Raw genomic sequence first — 18,746 nt, 5'->3', positions numbered from 1 at the left:
CCGCACATCTCGTCCCAGCAGGCATCAGGAAGGACATCATGGATGGGAAGGACATTAACTTAGCATCCCTCCTCATCGCAGTACACGACCCGGCTGAAAACAAGTCCTATTCGTGGGGAGACGTTTCCGTCGTCCTAAAGGCCAAAGATCATAGGCTTACCCGCAAACTCAATGTTGCGGAGTTCGTGCTAGCATTCGGCATGTTCAGAGACGTGCTATGCACGATCAACCCCAACAGGAGAGAGGAGCTGGATCTATACTTACACGCAATAGTAGATCTAGGTTATAAATATGGGGGGTGCTCGTTTTATGACTATCACAGGTCATTTTCAGCAAAAGCAGCAGCCAGACTTTCCCAGTTTCAGGCAACTACCAACTGGAGTACCATCGATACAGAGCTGTTCTGTCGCCATTTCGCTGGCTTACGTTCCCCACTCTGTACTAACTGCCAGTCGTCCACCCATACGGCTAACTGGTGCTCCGAGTCAGGTGGCAGACGCCCCCCCAACCTTTCCTCCTTTCCCAGTGTCACTCGTTACTCAACGGCATTTACTCAGCCGGCTCAGGCAGACAGATTAGGACGACCCGTCCATGCACTAGGGGGAGCAGCCATATGCAATAACTTCAACTTTGGGGGTTGTAACTTCCCCCACTGCAAACTACTTCATGTCTGTCTCACATGCCACAAAGCTCACCCCAGGTACGCCTGCGCTGTAAAACAGCTCAAACCCGAATGACTAAGCCGAGTGCACGTCGGATGGCTCGCGTTTTACCTCACCTCACACCCAACACCTTCACTGGCAGCCTTTCTCATCCGGGGATTCACGACAGGCTTTCACACCGGACTTATCACACTCCCAAACACAACTCACGAGTGCAAAAACCTGCTTTCAGCCGCTACCGACGAGGAAGCCATCACCACCCTGCTGCAAACAGAACTAGACCGGGGATACATAATCGGCCCCTTTACACAATCACCTTTTTCTGTATGGAGAGTCAGCCCTATCGGCCTTGTGAAGGGCAAGTTTTCAAATAAACTCCGTTTAGTTTATGATTTGTCCGCGCCTCATTGTTCCCACATACCCAGTTTAAATTCCCTAATACCTTCAGAAGAGTTTTCACTTAAATATTCATCGGTAGACTCAGCTATTCAATCTATCATTTTCGCAGGAGCAGGCGCCTGGTTGTCTAAAGCAGACATCTCGGACGCATTCAAATTGTTGCCAATTGATCCGTGCCTATGGCGATGGCACGGAATCAAATGGAAAGGCCTATACTATTTCGCCACCAAATTAACGTTCGGCTCCAAAAGCAGCCCGTGGCTATTTGACACTTTTGCTCAGTCCTTTTCCTGGATTCTCTCACAACATGCGTCCTGTCAGAAAGTGAGTCACTACTTAGACGACTTCCTACTCATAGAGAAACCTAACAAGCCCCCAGTCGATCTAAACAGCCTAAGAACAATCTTCCACAATCTTAACGTGCCTTTAGCAGATAAGAAGCTGGAAGGCCCGGCACAGATCGTCACTTTCTTGGGTATCATACTCAACACTCACACCATGCAAGCTAGCCTGCCTGCCGACAAATTGACCCGCATCAGGACAGTCATCCACACGTTTACTAATACGCAAGGCTGCACAAAGAAGCAACTACAATCCCTCCTTGGCATGCTGAACTTTGCCATAAGGATCATCCCTCAAGGGCGATCTTTTGTCTCACGTCTCCTGGTGTTCCTTTCCCAGGTACAAGACCCTGACCAAATATTTAAACTAGACAAGGCAGCCATAGCTGACCTAGCCATGTGGGACGATTTTCTAACAAATTGGAACGGCATTTCGATGTTTATTCCATCAGCGTCTCCCACGTCACCTCAAATAATCACGGACGCCGCAGCCTCCACAGGCTTTGCAGCTATTTTTGGCCACCACTGGTTTGCAGCACCATGGCCACCAGAAATACTCTCGATCCCCGGGTTCAGTCAATCCTCCTCGATGTTTGAGATCTACCCCATTGTTGCAGCAGCCCACGTCTGGGGCAACAACTGGGTAGGACAAACAGTCACATTTTCCACAGATAATCAAGCCACAGCCTCTATTATAAATAAAGGTCGCTCCAAGTCCTTGGCCATCATGTCCTTCCTACGCAGGCTGGTGCAACTCTCACTACAGCACCAATTTAATGTCCTCTGTGTCCATATCCCCGGTAAATGTAACACTTCGGCCGACGCTCTCGTTTTAACTTCACAACCTTCTTTTCGCAGGAACCTGGAGCCGACCCGACCATGTCTGCTATCCCACATTGGTCACAGCTAACTCTGGATTAAAGCGACATCTTCATGACGCCACTAGTCTGATTAACCAGTCACTATCTCACAATACCCTGAAAGGCTACCATGCTGCCTGGAAAATCTATCACAGGTTTCTAGCTGCTAACCCCGGGGCAATACCAGGAGATCTCCATCATATCCTGGCCTTCATATCATACTGCCACACTCAGCTGAAGTTATCCTACAATACTATTAGACTCTACCTAGCTGGCATCCAGCATTTCACCTCTTTACTAGATCCTACTAAACCATCTTTGTTCGCTACCCATGCGGTCAAGGCCATCCTCCGAGGCATCCACAAGCAAAAGCCCCAAGTTAGCGGTAAACGCTTACCGGTCACCAGTGCCTTGTTTCGAGACATGTCCACTATCCTTTCACGCTCACCTTTCGGTTTTTTGCCCAGCTTGGTCATCCAAGCAGCCATCTACCTGGCATTTTACGGCTTTCTACGACCCAGCGAATTTACAGTCAGCAGCACCAGTCATAGGGCCTTACGCAGACGCCACCTCACGCGTCACCACAGTCATTTCACAATACACCTCGAGGTGTCCAAAACACAACAGTCCGGTCCAGGGGTTGACATCAAGCTCTTCAGAACGCACAACGCCTGGTGCCCCGTAGCCATCCTAGATCATCTATTAGCCCATCTATCTGATCCCTCGCAGGACAGCCCATTGCTGCCGTTCCCGATCAGCCCGCTCAGTACCAACCAGTTCACTACTCACGTCAGGATCCTTCTGCGCAACTTAGGCTTTGACCCCAACCATTATTCTGGACATTCTTTCCGCATTGGAGCAGCATCAGCAGCCTCACGAAACGGAGTCCCGGACCACGTGATCAGGAAAATGGGAAGGTGGAAATCCACCTGCTTTGCTCGCTACATTCCCAATCCACAAGTAGAAACGTCACGAGCCTTTGGCAAGCTTGCCCTGTAGTATGTCCATAAACTTAAATAAAGCATTACCTCCCTAAACCAAGTCTTTTTGCGCCCTTCTCTGGCATACCGCCCAGCAGATCTGGGTTTACCATACAGCAGGCCAGGGCACACTTCAGGTCTATTTATGTTGTTAGTCTTGTGACGTGTTTATGTGTTTCATATCTGTCAGGACGGAGGGCTCCGACCATAAATAGGAAGGCCGGTTTACCAGCCTGAAGTTATGGGAGGAGCCTGGAGGGTATTTAACCAGACCATCCACGATGGTCTGTGTCGGTTCCAGTGCGCGGTACCCACCCACCCATTCCCCTTCTCAAGGTACTTCTCTTCAAACAATTTCTCTACAGAAACATCCATTACTTTCTTAAGGTATGCGCCCTTCTCTGGCATACCGCCCAGCAGATCTGTGTTTACCATACAGCAGGCCAGGGCACACTTCAGGTCTATTTATGTTGTTAGTCTTGTGACGTGTTTATGTGTTTCATATCTGTCAGGACGGAGGGCTCCGACCATAAATATATATATATATATATATATATATATATATATATATATATATATATAAAAACACATCAGATATATCATCATATATCATCAGAAATATCATGCTGGATATCTATACTGATATGGACTCGGTAATGTGTCAGGAACGAAAGAATGCCACATCGTTTGATGAAAATGAAAATGATCAACCTACAGAGGACTGAATTCAAAGACACCCCGAAAATCAAAGTGAAAAAATGATGCAGCAGGCTAGTCCATTTTGCTAAAATCTCATTGCAGCAAATCAAAATGGTACTCGTCGTGGACAACGTCGGCACATGCTCCTAATAAGACGACGGATGGTGTCCTAGGGTATTTCCTTCCAGATCTGGACCTGGCAGTGTCGGATGGACCGAAACATAATGTCCCAGATGTGTTCTTTTGAATTTAGGTCAGGCGAGCGTGGGGGCCATTCAATACTATCAATTCCTTCATCCTCCAGGAACTGGCTGCATACTCTTGCCACATGAGGCCAGGCATTTTTGTGCACCAAAATGTACCCAGGACCCACTGCACCAGCGTAGGGTCTGACAATGGGTCCAAGGATTTCATCCCAATACATAATGGCAGTCAGGGTGCCATTGTCTAGCCTGTAGAGGTCTCTATGATCCTCCATGGATATGCCTCCCCAGACCATCACCAACCCACCCCCAAACCGGCCATGCTGAACAATGTTACAGGCAGCATAACGTTTTCCACGACTTCTTCAGACCCTTTCACGTCTGTCATATGTGCTCCAGGTGAACCTGCTCTCATCCGTGAAAAGCACAGGGTGCCAGTGGCGGACCTGCCAATTCTGGTGTTCAATGGCAAATGCCAATCGAGCTCCACAGTGCTGAGCAGTGAGCACAGGGCCCACTAGAGGATGTCGGACCCTCAAGTCTGTTTCTGATTGTTTGGTCAGAGACATTCACACCATTGGCCTGCTTGAGGTAATTTTGTAGGGCTCTGGCAGTGTTCATCCTGTTCCTCCTTGCACAAAGGAGCAGATACCGGTCCTGCTGATGGGTTAAGAACCTTCTACGGCCCCATCCAGCTCTCCTAGAGTAACTGCCTGTCTCCTGGAATCTCCTCTATGCTCTTGACACTGTGCTGGCAGACACCGCAAACCTTCTGGCAATGGCACGTATTGATGTGCCATCCTGGAGGAGTTGGACTGCCTGTGCAACCTCTATAGGGTCCAGGTATCGCCTCATGCTACCAGTAATGACACTGACCCTAGCCAAATGCAAAACTAGGGAAAAGCAGTCAGAAAATGTCAGTGGCCTCCATCTGTAAAACCATTCCCGTTTTGGAGGCCGTCTCATTGTTGCCCATCTAGTGCATCTGTTGTTAATTTTATTAACACCAAAGCAGCTGAAACTGATTAACAACCCTCTCTGCCACTTAACTGACCAGATCAATATCCCAGGAGTTGAATTGATGCTATACTCTGATTAAAAGTGTTCCTTTAATTTTTTTAAACAGTTTATATACACTATATTTCCAAAAGTATTGGTACACCTGCCTTTACACACACATGAACTTTAATGCATCACAGTCTCAATTCATAGGGTTCAATATTGAGTTGGCCCACCCTTTGTAGCTATAACAGCTTCAACTATTCTGGGAAGGCTGACCACAAGGTTTAGGAGTGTGTCTATGGGAATGTTTGACCATTCTTCCAGAAGTGCATTTGTGAGGTCAGGCACTGATGTTGGACCAGAAGGCCTGGCTCGCAGTCTCCGCTCTAATTTATCCCAAAAGTGTTCTATGGGGTTGAGGTCAGGACTCGGTGCAGGCCAGCCAAATTCCTCCAGCCCAAACTCGCTCATCCATGTCTTTATGGACCTTGCGTCAGAATTGGCCCAGGACTGAAGTGGTTAACACATGTCTTTTATATCTGGTTAGTGTTTGGATTTAAAAAAAACTGTATATATCGAGGCATGGTGCCAGATATACCAAAAGATAGATTTTGGATTTACACTTAGGCCCCTTTCACACTGGGGAGGGAGGTGCGTCTGCGGTAAAGCGCCGCTATTATTAGCAGCGCTTTACCGTCGTTTTAGCAGCGGTATGTTTTACCCCCCGCTAGCGGCCGAGAGAGGGTTAAAAACCACTGCAAAGCGCCTCTGAAGAGGCGCTTTGCCGGCGGTATAGCCGCGGTGCCCCATTGATTAGAGTGGGCAGAAGCAGTGAAGGAGCGAAGATGCTGCTAGCAGGACTTTTTTTTCCCGTCCTGCTAGCGCACCGCTCCAGTGTGAAAGCTCCCGGGCTTTTACACTGGAGACACAGCAGCTGCTGTTTCGGGTCATTTTGCAGGCGCTATTTTTAGCGCAATAGCGCCTGCAAACCGCCCCAGTGTGAAAGGGGCCTTTAAGAACACCAAAATGTGGGCTTTAAAAAGGCTCTACTGTGATTATCTCTTATGCCCCGTACACACGGTCAGACATTGATCGGACATTCCGACAACAAAATCCTAGGATTTTTTCCGACGGATGTTGACTCAGACTTGTCTTGCATACACACAGTCACACAAAGTTGTCGGAAAATCCGATCATTCTGAACGCGGTGACGTAAAACACGTACGTCGGGACTATAAACGGGGCATTAGCCAATAGCTTTCATCTCTTTATTCTGAGCATGCGTGGCACTTTGTGCGTCGGATTTGTGTACACACGATCGGAATTTCCGACAACGGATTTTGTTGGAAAATTTTATAGCCTGCTCTCAAACTTTGTGTGTTGGAAAATCCGATGGAGCCTACACACGGTCGGAATTTCCGACAACACGCTCCGATCGCACATTTTCCGTCGGAAAATCCGACCGTGTGTACGGGGCATAAAAGGGGTTGTAAACCCTCGTGTTTTTTCACCTTAATGCATCCTAGAAGAGGAGGATCGGGGCCACTCTGTGCAAAATGAACCGCACAGTGGAGGTAGGTATGACATGTTTGTTATTTAAAAAAACAGAAAAACGAGGGTTTAGTGACCCTTTTAATCACATTCTGTTTTTAAAATAGTCTTTAACTTTTATTTACTTATTTATTTTATCATAATGTGAAATGACACGAGTCTGTTTTATCAAAATCATTCTAGGAGACAATGTAATTGATGGAGTACTTGAAATCTCACATGGTTTTTTATCCATTTTTTTTTTTTTTTTAAGCCAACCACTCTTGTTTAATAACTTTGAAATGTCACCGTAAAGGAGTAGATTTGACTTCTTGGATGGTAAAAGAGCCTTAGCCATGTAAAAGATACTTAACCCACTATGGACCAATCATCTGAATTTTGGGACATCAAAGACAAAGCTTAATTGTCCCAGATGTTATATTTTAAAATATTATGAGGCATGCTGTTACATTCTAAGCCTGAGCCAACACACTATAGCTAAATGCTGATTGTAAAACCGCAAGCTGGGTTATAAAAAAAAAAAATCTCTACTATGTAATATTATAACATTTTGGACTGCTTCCTGCTTACCTCTCTGGGAACACCTGCGAATTACGTCTATAATTCATAGAGGTATAGTAGGTCCCCAAACCAATGTCACAAAATGGCTCTCTAGCAGATTAACAGACAAAATCTGCAGTTCCCAAACATAATGACTTGTTTTTTTATTTCCCAGTGACACCATTAGCTGGTGTTAACAATGCTTCTGAAGTCCAGAACTTAATATGCAGCTCCAGATGTAATTATTTCTGAGACAGGGAGCAGCCGCTGCGAAAATCCCAGTAATGATTTTTGAAGAGGTTATAGCACCTCCCTGATTGGCAGCAAAGTGTCGTTGAAAGGCCCATTAATTAAAGCTGCGTAATAATCATTGTTCTTCAGCTGTTTATGCCATTTTCAGTTCTGCACTCTGTATTTAAGATAGACAGACAGCTGATCATATTTCTGCCTGCTGTATAATGTCCCTGGTCACTATTGATCACGGGGTCATGCAGCATACAGGGCATTATCTGTCTTTATTTGAAAGAATAGTCCAACCCCAATGCTTACATGTTTTTCGAACTGCAAAGCTACTACAGTCATGTTTAATTCATACTGAATGTTGTTTTAACAATCTCTGCAATTCTCCTGATCCTTGCCCTTCAGTGAGCGGGTAACATTTTAACATCCTTTGCAGTAATAGCGATGGGATTAAACTGGGTGGTTTATATTTGATATGTGAATTGTACATTCTCCCCATATCAGTTTGTTCATATTTAATCCTAACCACTTGCCAACCGCTGCACGCCGATATACATATGGCAGCGGTGGGCAAATGGGCGTACCTGTACGTCCCCTTTAAGAGGCGGGCATAGCAGGCGTGCGCACGCCACGTACAGCGTGACCATGCCTGCGGGACCGGCGGACTCTATGTCCGGCGATCGTGTCACGGAGCCGCAGAACGGGGAAGTGCCTATGTAAACAAGGCATTTCCCTGTTCTGCCTTGTGTCATGACAGAGATCCACTGCTCCCCGTCATCGGGAGCGGTGATCGCTGTCATATGACTGCAAGCCCATCCCCCCCACAGTTAGAATCACTCCCTAGGACACACTTAACCCGTTGATCACCCTAGTGGTTAACCCCTTTCCTGCCAGTGTCATTTACACAGTAATTAGTGCATTTTTATAGCACTGATCGCTGTATAAATGACAATGGTCCCAAAATAATGTCAAAAGTGTCCGATGTGTCCGCCATAACGTCGCAGTCCTGATAAAAATTGCAGATCGCCGTCATTACTAATAAAAAAAATTAAAAATGCCATAAAACTATCCTCTATTTTGTAGACGCTATAACTTTTGCGCAAACCAATCAATATACGCTTATTGCGATTTTTTTTTTTTAATATCAAAAATATGTAGAATACATATCGGCCTAAACTGAGGAAAAAAATAGTTTTTTTATATATTTTTGGGGGATATTTATTATAGCAAAAAGTAAAAAATATTGTGTTTTTTTCAAAATTGTTGCTGTTTTTTTTGTTTATAGCGCAAAGAATAAAAACCGCAGAGGTGATCAAATACCACCAAAAGAAAGCTCTGTTTGTGGGAAAAAAATGACGTCAATTTTGTTTGGGGGCAACGTCGCACAACCGCGCAATAGTCAGTTAAAGTGACGCAGTGCCGAATCGCAAAAAGTGCTCTGGTCAGGAAGGGGGTAAAATTTTCCGGGGCTGAAACGGTTAATGATGTGAAATCAGTACTGGGGGGCATTCAATGAAGAAACACTCAAGGCTTCTATAACTGAGCTTCCTTTCCAATTCCCACTCATTCCAAGCTGCTCAGTTTATTGTGGACTATATTGCGACTCAACCCTTACTGTTCCATCGCTTTCAGAATTCCCCAGGCAGGTTTTTACAGTAATAAAGGCATAGGTGTTTACACGAGACTCTATTCAACCCATACGGTGCAGATTTCCCCTGCTGAAAGATTAGTTGCACTGCACTTGGAAGTGCACAATGGATTTGCCTTTAGTCAATTACCCCCAGTGAGTGATTGATACCACTCTTCAGTTTGTAAATGAACAGGAAGCTGCTGAGCACAGAGCACTTCCCATTCATTCACTGTGCAGTGCAGCTGAGGCTGCAGAGATATGGACTGAGGAATATCTGTCCTCAGTGCTTTTCTCTGTCTCCAAAGTGTGGCATCAGCAGTCTGTTTAGACCCCTGATATTTCACCAAGCCCCCCAATGGGGCGCCTAAAAAATAATAAACATAATTAAATTGTTAACAAAAAATTATAAAAACAAAAAAAAAACTGCTGACACCGTACACTGCCCTACTGAGACCAATCTCTGCTCTACTGACAGTCCACTGAGCTATTGACACTGCCCATGTTTTAAAATCAAACTGTGGTGCTCACTTGGGTGTACCATGGGCACTCTCAGGTGTTAATCAGTGCCACGTCCTGAAATTATACACAATTTTGGAAAATCAGAATTATGGACCTTAACCACTTAAGCCCCGGACCATTTTACTGGCCAAAGACCAGAGCACTTTTTGCAATTCGGCACTGCGTCGCTTTAACTGACAATTGCGCGGTCGTGCGACGTGGCTCCCAAACAAAATTGACGTCCTTTTTTTCCCCACAAATAGAGCTTTCTTTTGGTGGTTTTTGATCACCTCTGGTGTTTTTATTTATTGCGCTATAAACAAAAAAAAAAGCGACAATTTTTTGCTATAATAAATATCCCCAAAAAATATATAAAAAAACATTTTTTTTCCTCAGTTTAGGCCGATATGTATTCTTCTACATATTTTTGGTAAAAAAAAATCGCAATAAGCGTTTACTGATTGGTTTGCGCAAAAGTTATAGCGTCTACAAAAGAGGAGATAGTTTTATTGCGTTTTTATTGATATTTTTTTTTTTATTAGTAATGGCGGCGATCAGCGGTTTTCATCATGACTGCGACATTATGGCGGACACATCGGTCAATTTTGACACATTTTCGGGACCATTGGCATTAATACAGCAATCAATGCTAAAAAAGTGCATTGATTACTGTAAAAATGTCACTGGCAGTGAAGGGGTTAACCACTAGGTGGCGCTGTAGGGAGCGATTGTAACTGTGGGGGGGGGAGGGGCTGTGTGTGACACTACACTGATCACCGCTCCCGATTACAGGGAGCGGTGATCAGTGAGAGTGTCATTAGGCAGTACGGGGAGATGCTTGTTTACATTAGCATCTCCCCGTTCTTTCTGTCCGTGAGACGATCGCGTTCATGGTCAGCGGGCGCCGGGAGCTCCGAGCAAGCCGCCTCTTAAAGGGCAACGTACAGGTACGTTAATCTGCCTGCACGTGGCCTTCTGCTGCAGTATATCTGCGTGAGGCGGTCGGGAAGCGGTTAAAGGCATATGCACATCAATCAAATTTTAAAATCGATTCATATTTTATTCTACAGCATCATAAAAGTTCATACAAAATTTCCAATCAAAAACATATGTAATATCATTGAGACATCGATAGGCACTACATATTCCAGAGATGGTGCAATACACGTATACCGGACACCAGGAGGCTTGTCTAGGTGTAAACTATATACTTCAAATCCCTCCAGGTGCTAGGGTTCCATTTTACCATCATAGCTAGCTCCATAGGCGTGCGCACAGTGTGTGCCAGGTGTGCCTGGGCACACCCTAATCACCCCATGTGCATTAGCATTATCTAGGGACAGCACCAGGTGGGTGGTTGAGGGTGCCAGTGACCAGTGTAAATGCCCTCATTATATTAAAGACTAGGTTCAACAGTAGGAACACATTACACCTGTATTTAGGGAGTAACGTAATATGCTCCATATCAACTGTCTCCCACCACCAGAGCCTCCTTTCTGTGACAGCAGGTGGCGTTCATGTGTGTTTGAGAGTTGGGGTGCACACCCTAATGCAATAGGCTGCGCACACATATGGTTAGCTCTATATGTTTCGCAACCTAGTCGCTTGTTCAGGAGCCAGTAGTGTGTCAGTATTAAAGAATACTTGTTAATGCGCTTGCTCCTGAGGTCGGGGGGCCGTGCCGGACCATAATGTAAATCCCTGTGCGGGGCACGTTCAAAGGATATTATTCTGAGGTTCCTAGATCCTTCTAATTCTGAGATGAGGGTTGTTAAGACTCCAAGGTGGGGGTCGCCAATGGCCTTAATTCATGTCCATAAGCAGTCCGCCACTTCTAAATTTCCAGCACCACTTATGAGCATAGAGAAACACCTCTTGCTGGATTTATATATGAGTAGTATAAATAATATAATCACAGTATAGATAATCTCCTTGGGTGCCTTTTAGTATTCCTCTGGTCCCAGAGATATATCGGCAGCATTTATGTCGTCCTTCCACTCCAGAGAGCAAGTCAAGTCCAAAATTATATTTACACACATGCATAGGTGTTTGAGCTTTGGGGTACACGCCTTAATAGGCTGCGCACACCTATGAATAAGGACATGGGCAGATGAAGATTCAACAGCATGGATGGGCATTGTCAAGGAAATAAACCTGACAGACATTTTTGATAACAATGTGGATATTCTGGTTGATTTATTAAAGGCAAATAGGCTGTTCACTTTGCATGGAAATTTGGCCCAGTGCCTCATCAATGTGGTTAAATTCCACTTTGCAAAGAATACCCAATCACATGCCAGGAAAAAAAATAGCATTTTTGCTTGCACACGATTAGATAATAAAAGCCAGGACAGCTTCACCTTATTCACCAAGCTCTGAGGAAAATGTCCTCGTGAAAGCGAACAGCCTATTTGCTTTTGGTAAATCAGTCCCGCTGCCTCCTATTCTGTTTTATTTATTGAAGAAGCATTTCTTTTCAGGTAGCCAAGGTATTCCAAAGGTTACATGCCCTTATCCACTATGTCTCTTGTTTTTTTTTCCCTGCAGGGCAGTAAGTCCAGAGCTCAAGTCATATGCGCTGGGTGTTCTGTTCCTTTTACTACGTCTAATTGGTAAGTATCTAAAATACTTTACACCTTACAGCATCTTTTCTTAACCAGGGATCCTCCAGAGGTTGCTAGGAGTTCCGTGAGCAATGACTGCCTCTCAGATAAATTACCACTGTTACCAGTTATCTTTTTAGCTATCTGTAAGGGGGGATTCTTTCCACTGACCACAAATGTAAGGAGCATTCTTCGCACTGACCATCATGCTAATGTACTGTGACATGTAGATATAGCAATTATTAGCAGGAGATCCCTAAGACTGTAAAGTTATTTAAAGGGTTTCTCAATGTTAAAAAGGTTGTGAAAGGCTGCTTTATGGGATATACACTAGAGGTTAATTGAATGCTCTTGTTTTGTAAGGTAGATGGCTTGGGTGCTGAGAGCTAGCCAATGTTTTTTTCAGGGCTGTGATGATTTGTCATCTAGATAGATTTTGGCATCTAGTCAAAGTTAGGATTATACTAGGATTATAGGGGAATAAATATTTGGTTAAAGTGGTTGTTACCCCAACACTTCATATTCCTGATATGTGCCTGCGGTACCATGTACTTGCATGAGAAAGTATCCTGTTCTCTTAGTATTGCTTCCTTTATGTGAAATCCCTGGTGTTCATGCTAGTTCCTCTGCTTTCCTATTAAGAACTGACCACACTAGGCAGGAGAACACCTCCTGTGCTCATGTGCTCTCCTCCAATGATCAGACTTGTTCTGACACGCCCCCACTGCACAGCCATTCACTGGGAAGCATAATGTGCTGCTGATTCTCCTCCCTTCGCTTGTATGCAGCTGAGAACAGAGGGAATGTGGTCACATGTAAAAAAGAAAATGGAAAAAAGGTATTTATTATGTATATATATATATATATATATATATATATATATTCTATGCTGAAAGTGTTTTGTCTTTCATTCCTATTTTAAACTGCATGGGTTGTTTTACAAGATGGTTGTTTACAATCACTTTAAGTGGTTGTAAAGACAGAAAGTTTTTTTTTTTTTATCTTAATGCATTCTATGCATTAAGATGAAATATTTTCTGTGTGTAGCAGCTCCCCGCAGCCCGCTAATACTTACCTAAGCCCATCTTGATCCAGCAATGTTGCAGGAGAGACTCGGCTGCCCGGGACTCTCACTACTTATTTGCAAACAGCAGCGGAACGCCATTGGCTCCTGCTGCTGTCAATCAACGTCAGTGAGCCAATGAGGAGGGGGGGGTAGGGCCTAGCCACGCCTCTGTGTCTGAATGGACACACGGAGTTGCAGCTTGGCTCAGGTGTCCTCATTGCAAGCTTCTTGCTGTGGGGGCAGGCAACAGGAGGGAGAGGCCAAGAGACCTGCAGAGGGACCCGAGAAGAGGAGGATCCGGGTTGCTCTGTGCAAAACCACTGCAACAGAGGAGGTAAGTATAACGTGTTTATTATTTTTAAACACAAAAAAAACAAGATTTTGGTATCACTTTAAGGTTACAAATTAAGATTTAATTTTCAAGGGTTAAATTGTGATTATGGGGAAATTCAATGTTAGGTCAAATTAGGTACTATTTGGAAGGTTAGGTTAAGTGTTGGGAGTAAGTTAGGTGTTTCAGCTGATCTGTAGTAAAAATCTAAAGTTTGTGTAATAGGGATTAATTAACACATTTTTACATGAACTGTAAATAAATGTAAAGTTAGGAGATAATTTCCACTAAGAAACAGCATAGCACTTTCCCACATGTGACAATACCTAGGTACCCTCCATTCTGACAGCACTACAAGAGCCTACATCATCATTACAGGCATATTAAGCCCCATCCTGCCTCCTTACTGAATTACAATAATTGGGTTATTATGGCAGGATCTCTGAACAGAAAGAGCCCTTCCAAGTTTTTCCCTGTCTGTGTCCCATTGGGGAGATTTCTGTTCACTTTCAGTCTTAGAGATACAACAGGGAATAAAGCCCAACTTTGGGAAAATGTAAAATGATCCCTTGTAGTGGGGCTGTGCCTGCACTGCAAGGGTCTTGTCTAGGGGTGGAGGAGAAACCGTTTTACTCAGCTGATCCTCTATTCCCCTGGCAGACAAGCTTTGGTAGTGGACTGTCCCTTGGCTTTGGTCTCAATTATGTCAGGACCCTAGACCAGGGGTCCCCAAACTCTCCAAACAAAGGTCCAGTTTACTGTCTTTCAGACTTTATGGGGGCCAGACTTTGCCCAGTAGTAGAAAATGGCCCAGTGTCAGTGGATGTAACCAATACCCCCATCATTGGAATAATGGGAGGAATAGTGCCCCATCATTGGAATAATGGGAGGAATAGTGCCCCATCATTGGAAGAATGGGAGGAATAGTGTCCCATTTATTAGAATTCATGGGAAAAATAGTGCCTCATCATTGGTATCAATGGAAGGAATAGAGCCCCATCGCTGATGTCTGTGGGAGGAAGAGTTCATTTTGCTGGCGTCAGTTTGAAGAGTAGTGCCTCGTATCAGTGGGAGTAATAGTGACCCATCGCTGGTGCCAGTGGAAGGAAAAATGCCCCATCGGTGTCAGTGGGAGAAATAGTGCCCCAGGGCCGGGATAATGGAGACCACTGCCCTAGACCATTGGAGTCTGCTGCAGGGACTGGTTTAGCTGCAAGGAGGAGTAGAAGATCGGGTTAGCAGATCTTCTTTCATTGTTCCCCTGGACCTAAACTAGCTATTAACCCTTGCAGTGTGGGCACAGCTACAATGCATCATTTTTTAGTTTTCTGGAGTTTGGCTTTAAGTAAATCTCTTCAAACCGAGAGGAAATCCAGTCTTTACAGATGTCAGTTTGGCATGCATCCCTATAGAAAGAATTCCTCTCTTTTTTTTTTTGAAAACTCACAATTTTGGATTTTCCCTCGCTTTCAGTTTCAGTGGTCACCAGGACAAATAAATATATCAAATCTCCCCAGTGGTGACAGAGACAGCAATATCTAACATGTTTAAACTATGAAAATAAATGTGGGCCTTAGGTAAATGTTAGGTTAAGTTTAGGGCTTGGGTGTGGAAGAGGACGTTCAGTTTTAGGATTAGCCTAGAGGCTAGGTTAACCGCTTAAAGGACGCCCCACGTCCATATACTGCAGCAGGACGGCCCTTAAGCAAAAAATTGCATACCTGTACATGATTTCACTTCTCGGCTCTGGGGCGCAGCCGCCGCCAGAGCCCCGCTCCCGTTATGATTGGACATAGCGGGAGGCAATCAGCGGGTCCGGTGGCCTGCCATTGCCGCCGTCCACCTACGATCGTTCAAAGGAGAGGCAGAACGGCGGTCTGCCTATGTAAACAAGGCAGACTGCCATTCTGCGAGGGAGGAAAATGGAGATCTTGCATTTCAGTTTTTTTCCAATCACAGCATTACCCCCACAGTTAGAAAGCACTCCCTAGGAGCACACTTAACCCTTTGATCGCCCCTGATGTTAACCTCTTCCCTGCCAGTGTCATTTAAACAGTGACAGTGCTTTTTTTTTTTTTTAGCACTGATCACTGTATTGGTGTCACTGGTCTCCAAAAAGTGTCACTTACTGTCAGATTTGTCTGCCACAATATTGCAGTCCCGCTAAAAATCGCTGATCTCCGCCATTACTACTAAAAACGATAAAATAATAAAAATTCCATAAATATGTAGATGGTATAACTTTTACGCAAACCAATCAATATACACTTATTGGGATTTTTTTATCAAAATTATGCAGCAGAATACATATTGGCCTAAACTGATGAAGAAATTAGATTTTTAACATTTTTTTTTTCTATTGGATATGTATTATAGCAGAAAGTAAAAAAAATATATTTTTTTAAAAATAATTGTTGGTCTTTTTTTGTTTATAGCGCAAAAAATAAAAAGTGGTGATCAAATACCACCAAAAGAAAGCTTTATTTGTGAGAAAAAAGGGACATCAATTTTATTTGGGTACAGCGTCGCACGACCGCGCAATTATCAGTTAAAGTAACGCAGTGCCGTATCGCAAAAAATGGCCTGGTCAGGAAGGGGGTAAAACCTTCCAGAGCTGAAGTGGTTAAAGCTGAACTCCAGGGGAAGAAAACAAATCTCCCTTTGCAGTGTGTGGCTATTAAAAGGAAAGAAAAGCTTTAGATATACTTTAATTAAAGTGGTTCCAAATGTTTTTAACTTGATGCATTAAGGTAAAAAATGTCCCAGTAGAGAGTATCGCCCATCCCATCTAAATACTTACCTAAGTACTCGATCCAGCACTGCCTCATCTGTAGCAGCTCTCTCTCCCCCTCCCTTCTCTAACAAGCAATGCTGAGGCAATGGGAGCCATTGGCTGTTGCCGCTGTCAATCAAATCCTGTGAGGAGGGGGTGGGGCTGAGCCGCACTATGTGTGTAGATGGATGCACACAGCCCAGCCTGGGAGGGAGCCCACAGGTGCACCGCCATAGGAAATGGCTTCCTATGAGGGCGCCCAAGAAGAGGAGGAGCCTAGAGCGCTGTCGGGGTCCCCAGAAGAGGAGGTTTAGGGCCGCTCTATACAATACTTATGCACAGGACAGGTAAGTATAACATGTTTGTTATTAAAAAAAAAAAATAACTGAGCCTTTACAACCGCTTTAATGTAGAAAATAAGATATTACAATGAAAACTTTGGTAATTAATTTTGACGTGTCAAATTGCCAGCGCTGAGGGCGCTCAGGAATGGTGTCTAGAACTACAGATGGGAGATGTCACAGATGTCCAAAATAGATTTTAGAAACCAATGGTTGAGCTCACTAGACTCCATTCACATTATACTTTCACTTTTGAGTTAATTGGCTCTGTAGGGAAATTTTGGTGCTAAAAATGGTTTCATGTTTATGCATATTTCAGAAGCACTTTTTTTTTCCTGTTTAAAAACACATTGTTCTGTATTGAAAACAATAACACATTTATTGCTATTATGTTGAGCAGAATACAGCATCAAAGTCAGATCTTTATGTCTCACCAATCTTTCATATTTTTTAAAGAGGAACTGCAGTCTGCTCACTTAATTTGTAATAAAAACATCTTTGCCATTCTGAAGCTTCCCTCCAACCACCTTGCATATTATTTTATATATACTGTGATCTACTTGCTAAATATGCTGCAGAAATCTCCCACCACTGAGTCTGGCTGCATCCATTTTAACTGTGGGCAGCTGAAGCTGCCGCCTGTTCACTTCCTGGATTTACACAGACACACAGAGGCACACCTCCAGCTCTGCAGCTCTCATTGGCCCTCTTATAAATGATCCCCCCTGCCTTCCTGGCAAACTCTCAGGAGAGTTAGAGAGAGCTGTGTAGAGAACGACCGATATATCGGCCGATTTTTTGGCATTTTTTTAATTGGCATCGGCTGATTGTGTTGAAAATTCACACAGGGGCAATCCGACTTGCGGGGCGACTCAGCGCGACCCCACACAGGGCGACTTCAGCACAACTTCTGTCGTAGAAGTCAATGCAAGTCGCCTGAAGTCTCCCCGTCGGAGCGACTTGAGTCTCTCCTGTCTGGGCAGCCTGCCAAGTCTGAGAACATTGCTGATAAAAGAAGCCTTACAAGAGATACAATGTCTGTACTTATCAAAGGGATGAACTCCGTGTGTAGAGGATCTGTCTAACCATTTAAATACTAAATCTTTTCTGACATTCTTACAAGTAAAAATCCAGTATTTTCTGCAAGAAAATCAATTAGAACCCCCAAACATTATATATTTTTTTTTAGCAGAGACCGTAGAGAATAAAATGGTGGTTGTTGCAATATTCTATGTCACAAGGTATTTGTGCAGCGGTCTTTCAAACGCAATTTTTTTTTTTTTAAATACACTTTAATGAATAAAAATAAAAAAAAAAACAGTGAAGTTAGCCCATTTTTTTTTCGTCCAAAAGTTTTGATTACCTGTTTTTGTGTATTTAATATTTAAGATACATCCTTTTTTTTTTTTTACCTAATTATACATACAATTGCAGTGATTGGAGGCTTGTTGTTTAATTTAGGGCATTTTATGTATCACTTCTTATTACTTAACTGTTAGATTTTATGAGATGAAGGAAAAAAAAAAAGAAAAAAACGGCCTAACATATGGGCCCAAAAAATCGCCATCATCATATATCAGCCATCGGCCACCGCGATTTCTAAATATCGGCATCAGCCAGAGAAAAACCCAAATCACTCGACCTCTAGAGCTGTGCATGATGTCATAAGCCTAGGCTAATGACCAGACAAGAAAGGAAGTGGGCTATATAAGGTATTTACTGGCAGAAAAGAAAAAATTTACTGTCCAAAGTTAAAACAACAACAAGGGCAGAAGATTTAATAGATGGAAAGTTGAAAAAATGACTGAAGGTCCGCTTTAAGAAGCATTCATTTGTCATTTGTTTCGTTTTTCAGACAGTGGGGAAAGATAAGTCACTGAGTGCTTTTGGGCAACTGTGTAAAATGCAAAAAAAATTTATATTCAGATGATTATTTTTCTTGCCAATTTAATGTATTTTTAAAAATTTTGTTTGCAAGTGTAATAAAATATATAAAACGACTGTTGAATGTAACTTTCATGCAACTT

General features: G+C 43.7%; 1 protein-coding gene across 1 annotated transcript in view; it reads left to right on the top strand.

Annotated features, from left to right (window-relative positions):
- Positions 1 to 18,746, top strand: part of SLCO3A1 (solute carrier organic anion transporter family member 3A1) — a 539,529-nt gene that overhangs the window by 491,107 nt on the left and 29,676 nt on the right. The window contains exon 9 of the mRNA XM_073618412.1: positions 12,153 to 12,217. Coding sequence (XP_073474513.1) covers positions 12,153 to 12,217 — 65 coding nt within the window. The remainder of the gene's footprint in view (positions 1 to 12,152; positions 12,218 to 18,746) is intronic.

Source organism: Aquarana catesbeiana, linkage group LG03, assembly GCF_042186555.1.
Source record: "Aquarana catesbeiana isolate 2022-GZ linkage group LG03, ASM4218655v1, whole genome shotgun sequence".
Taxonomy (NCBI): Eukaryota; Metazoa; Chordata; class Amphibia; order Anura; family Ranidae; genus Aquarana; species Aquarana catesbeiana.
Note: the sequence above shows the minus strand (reverse complement) of the source record. Positions and strands in the feature narration are given on the sequence as shown.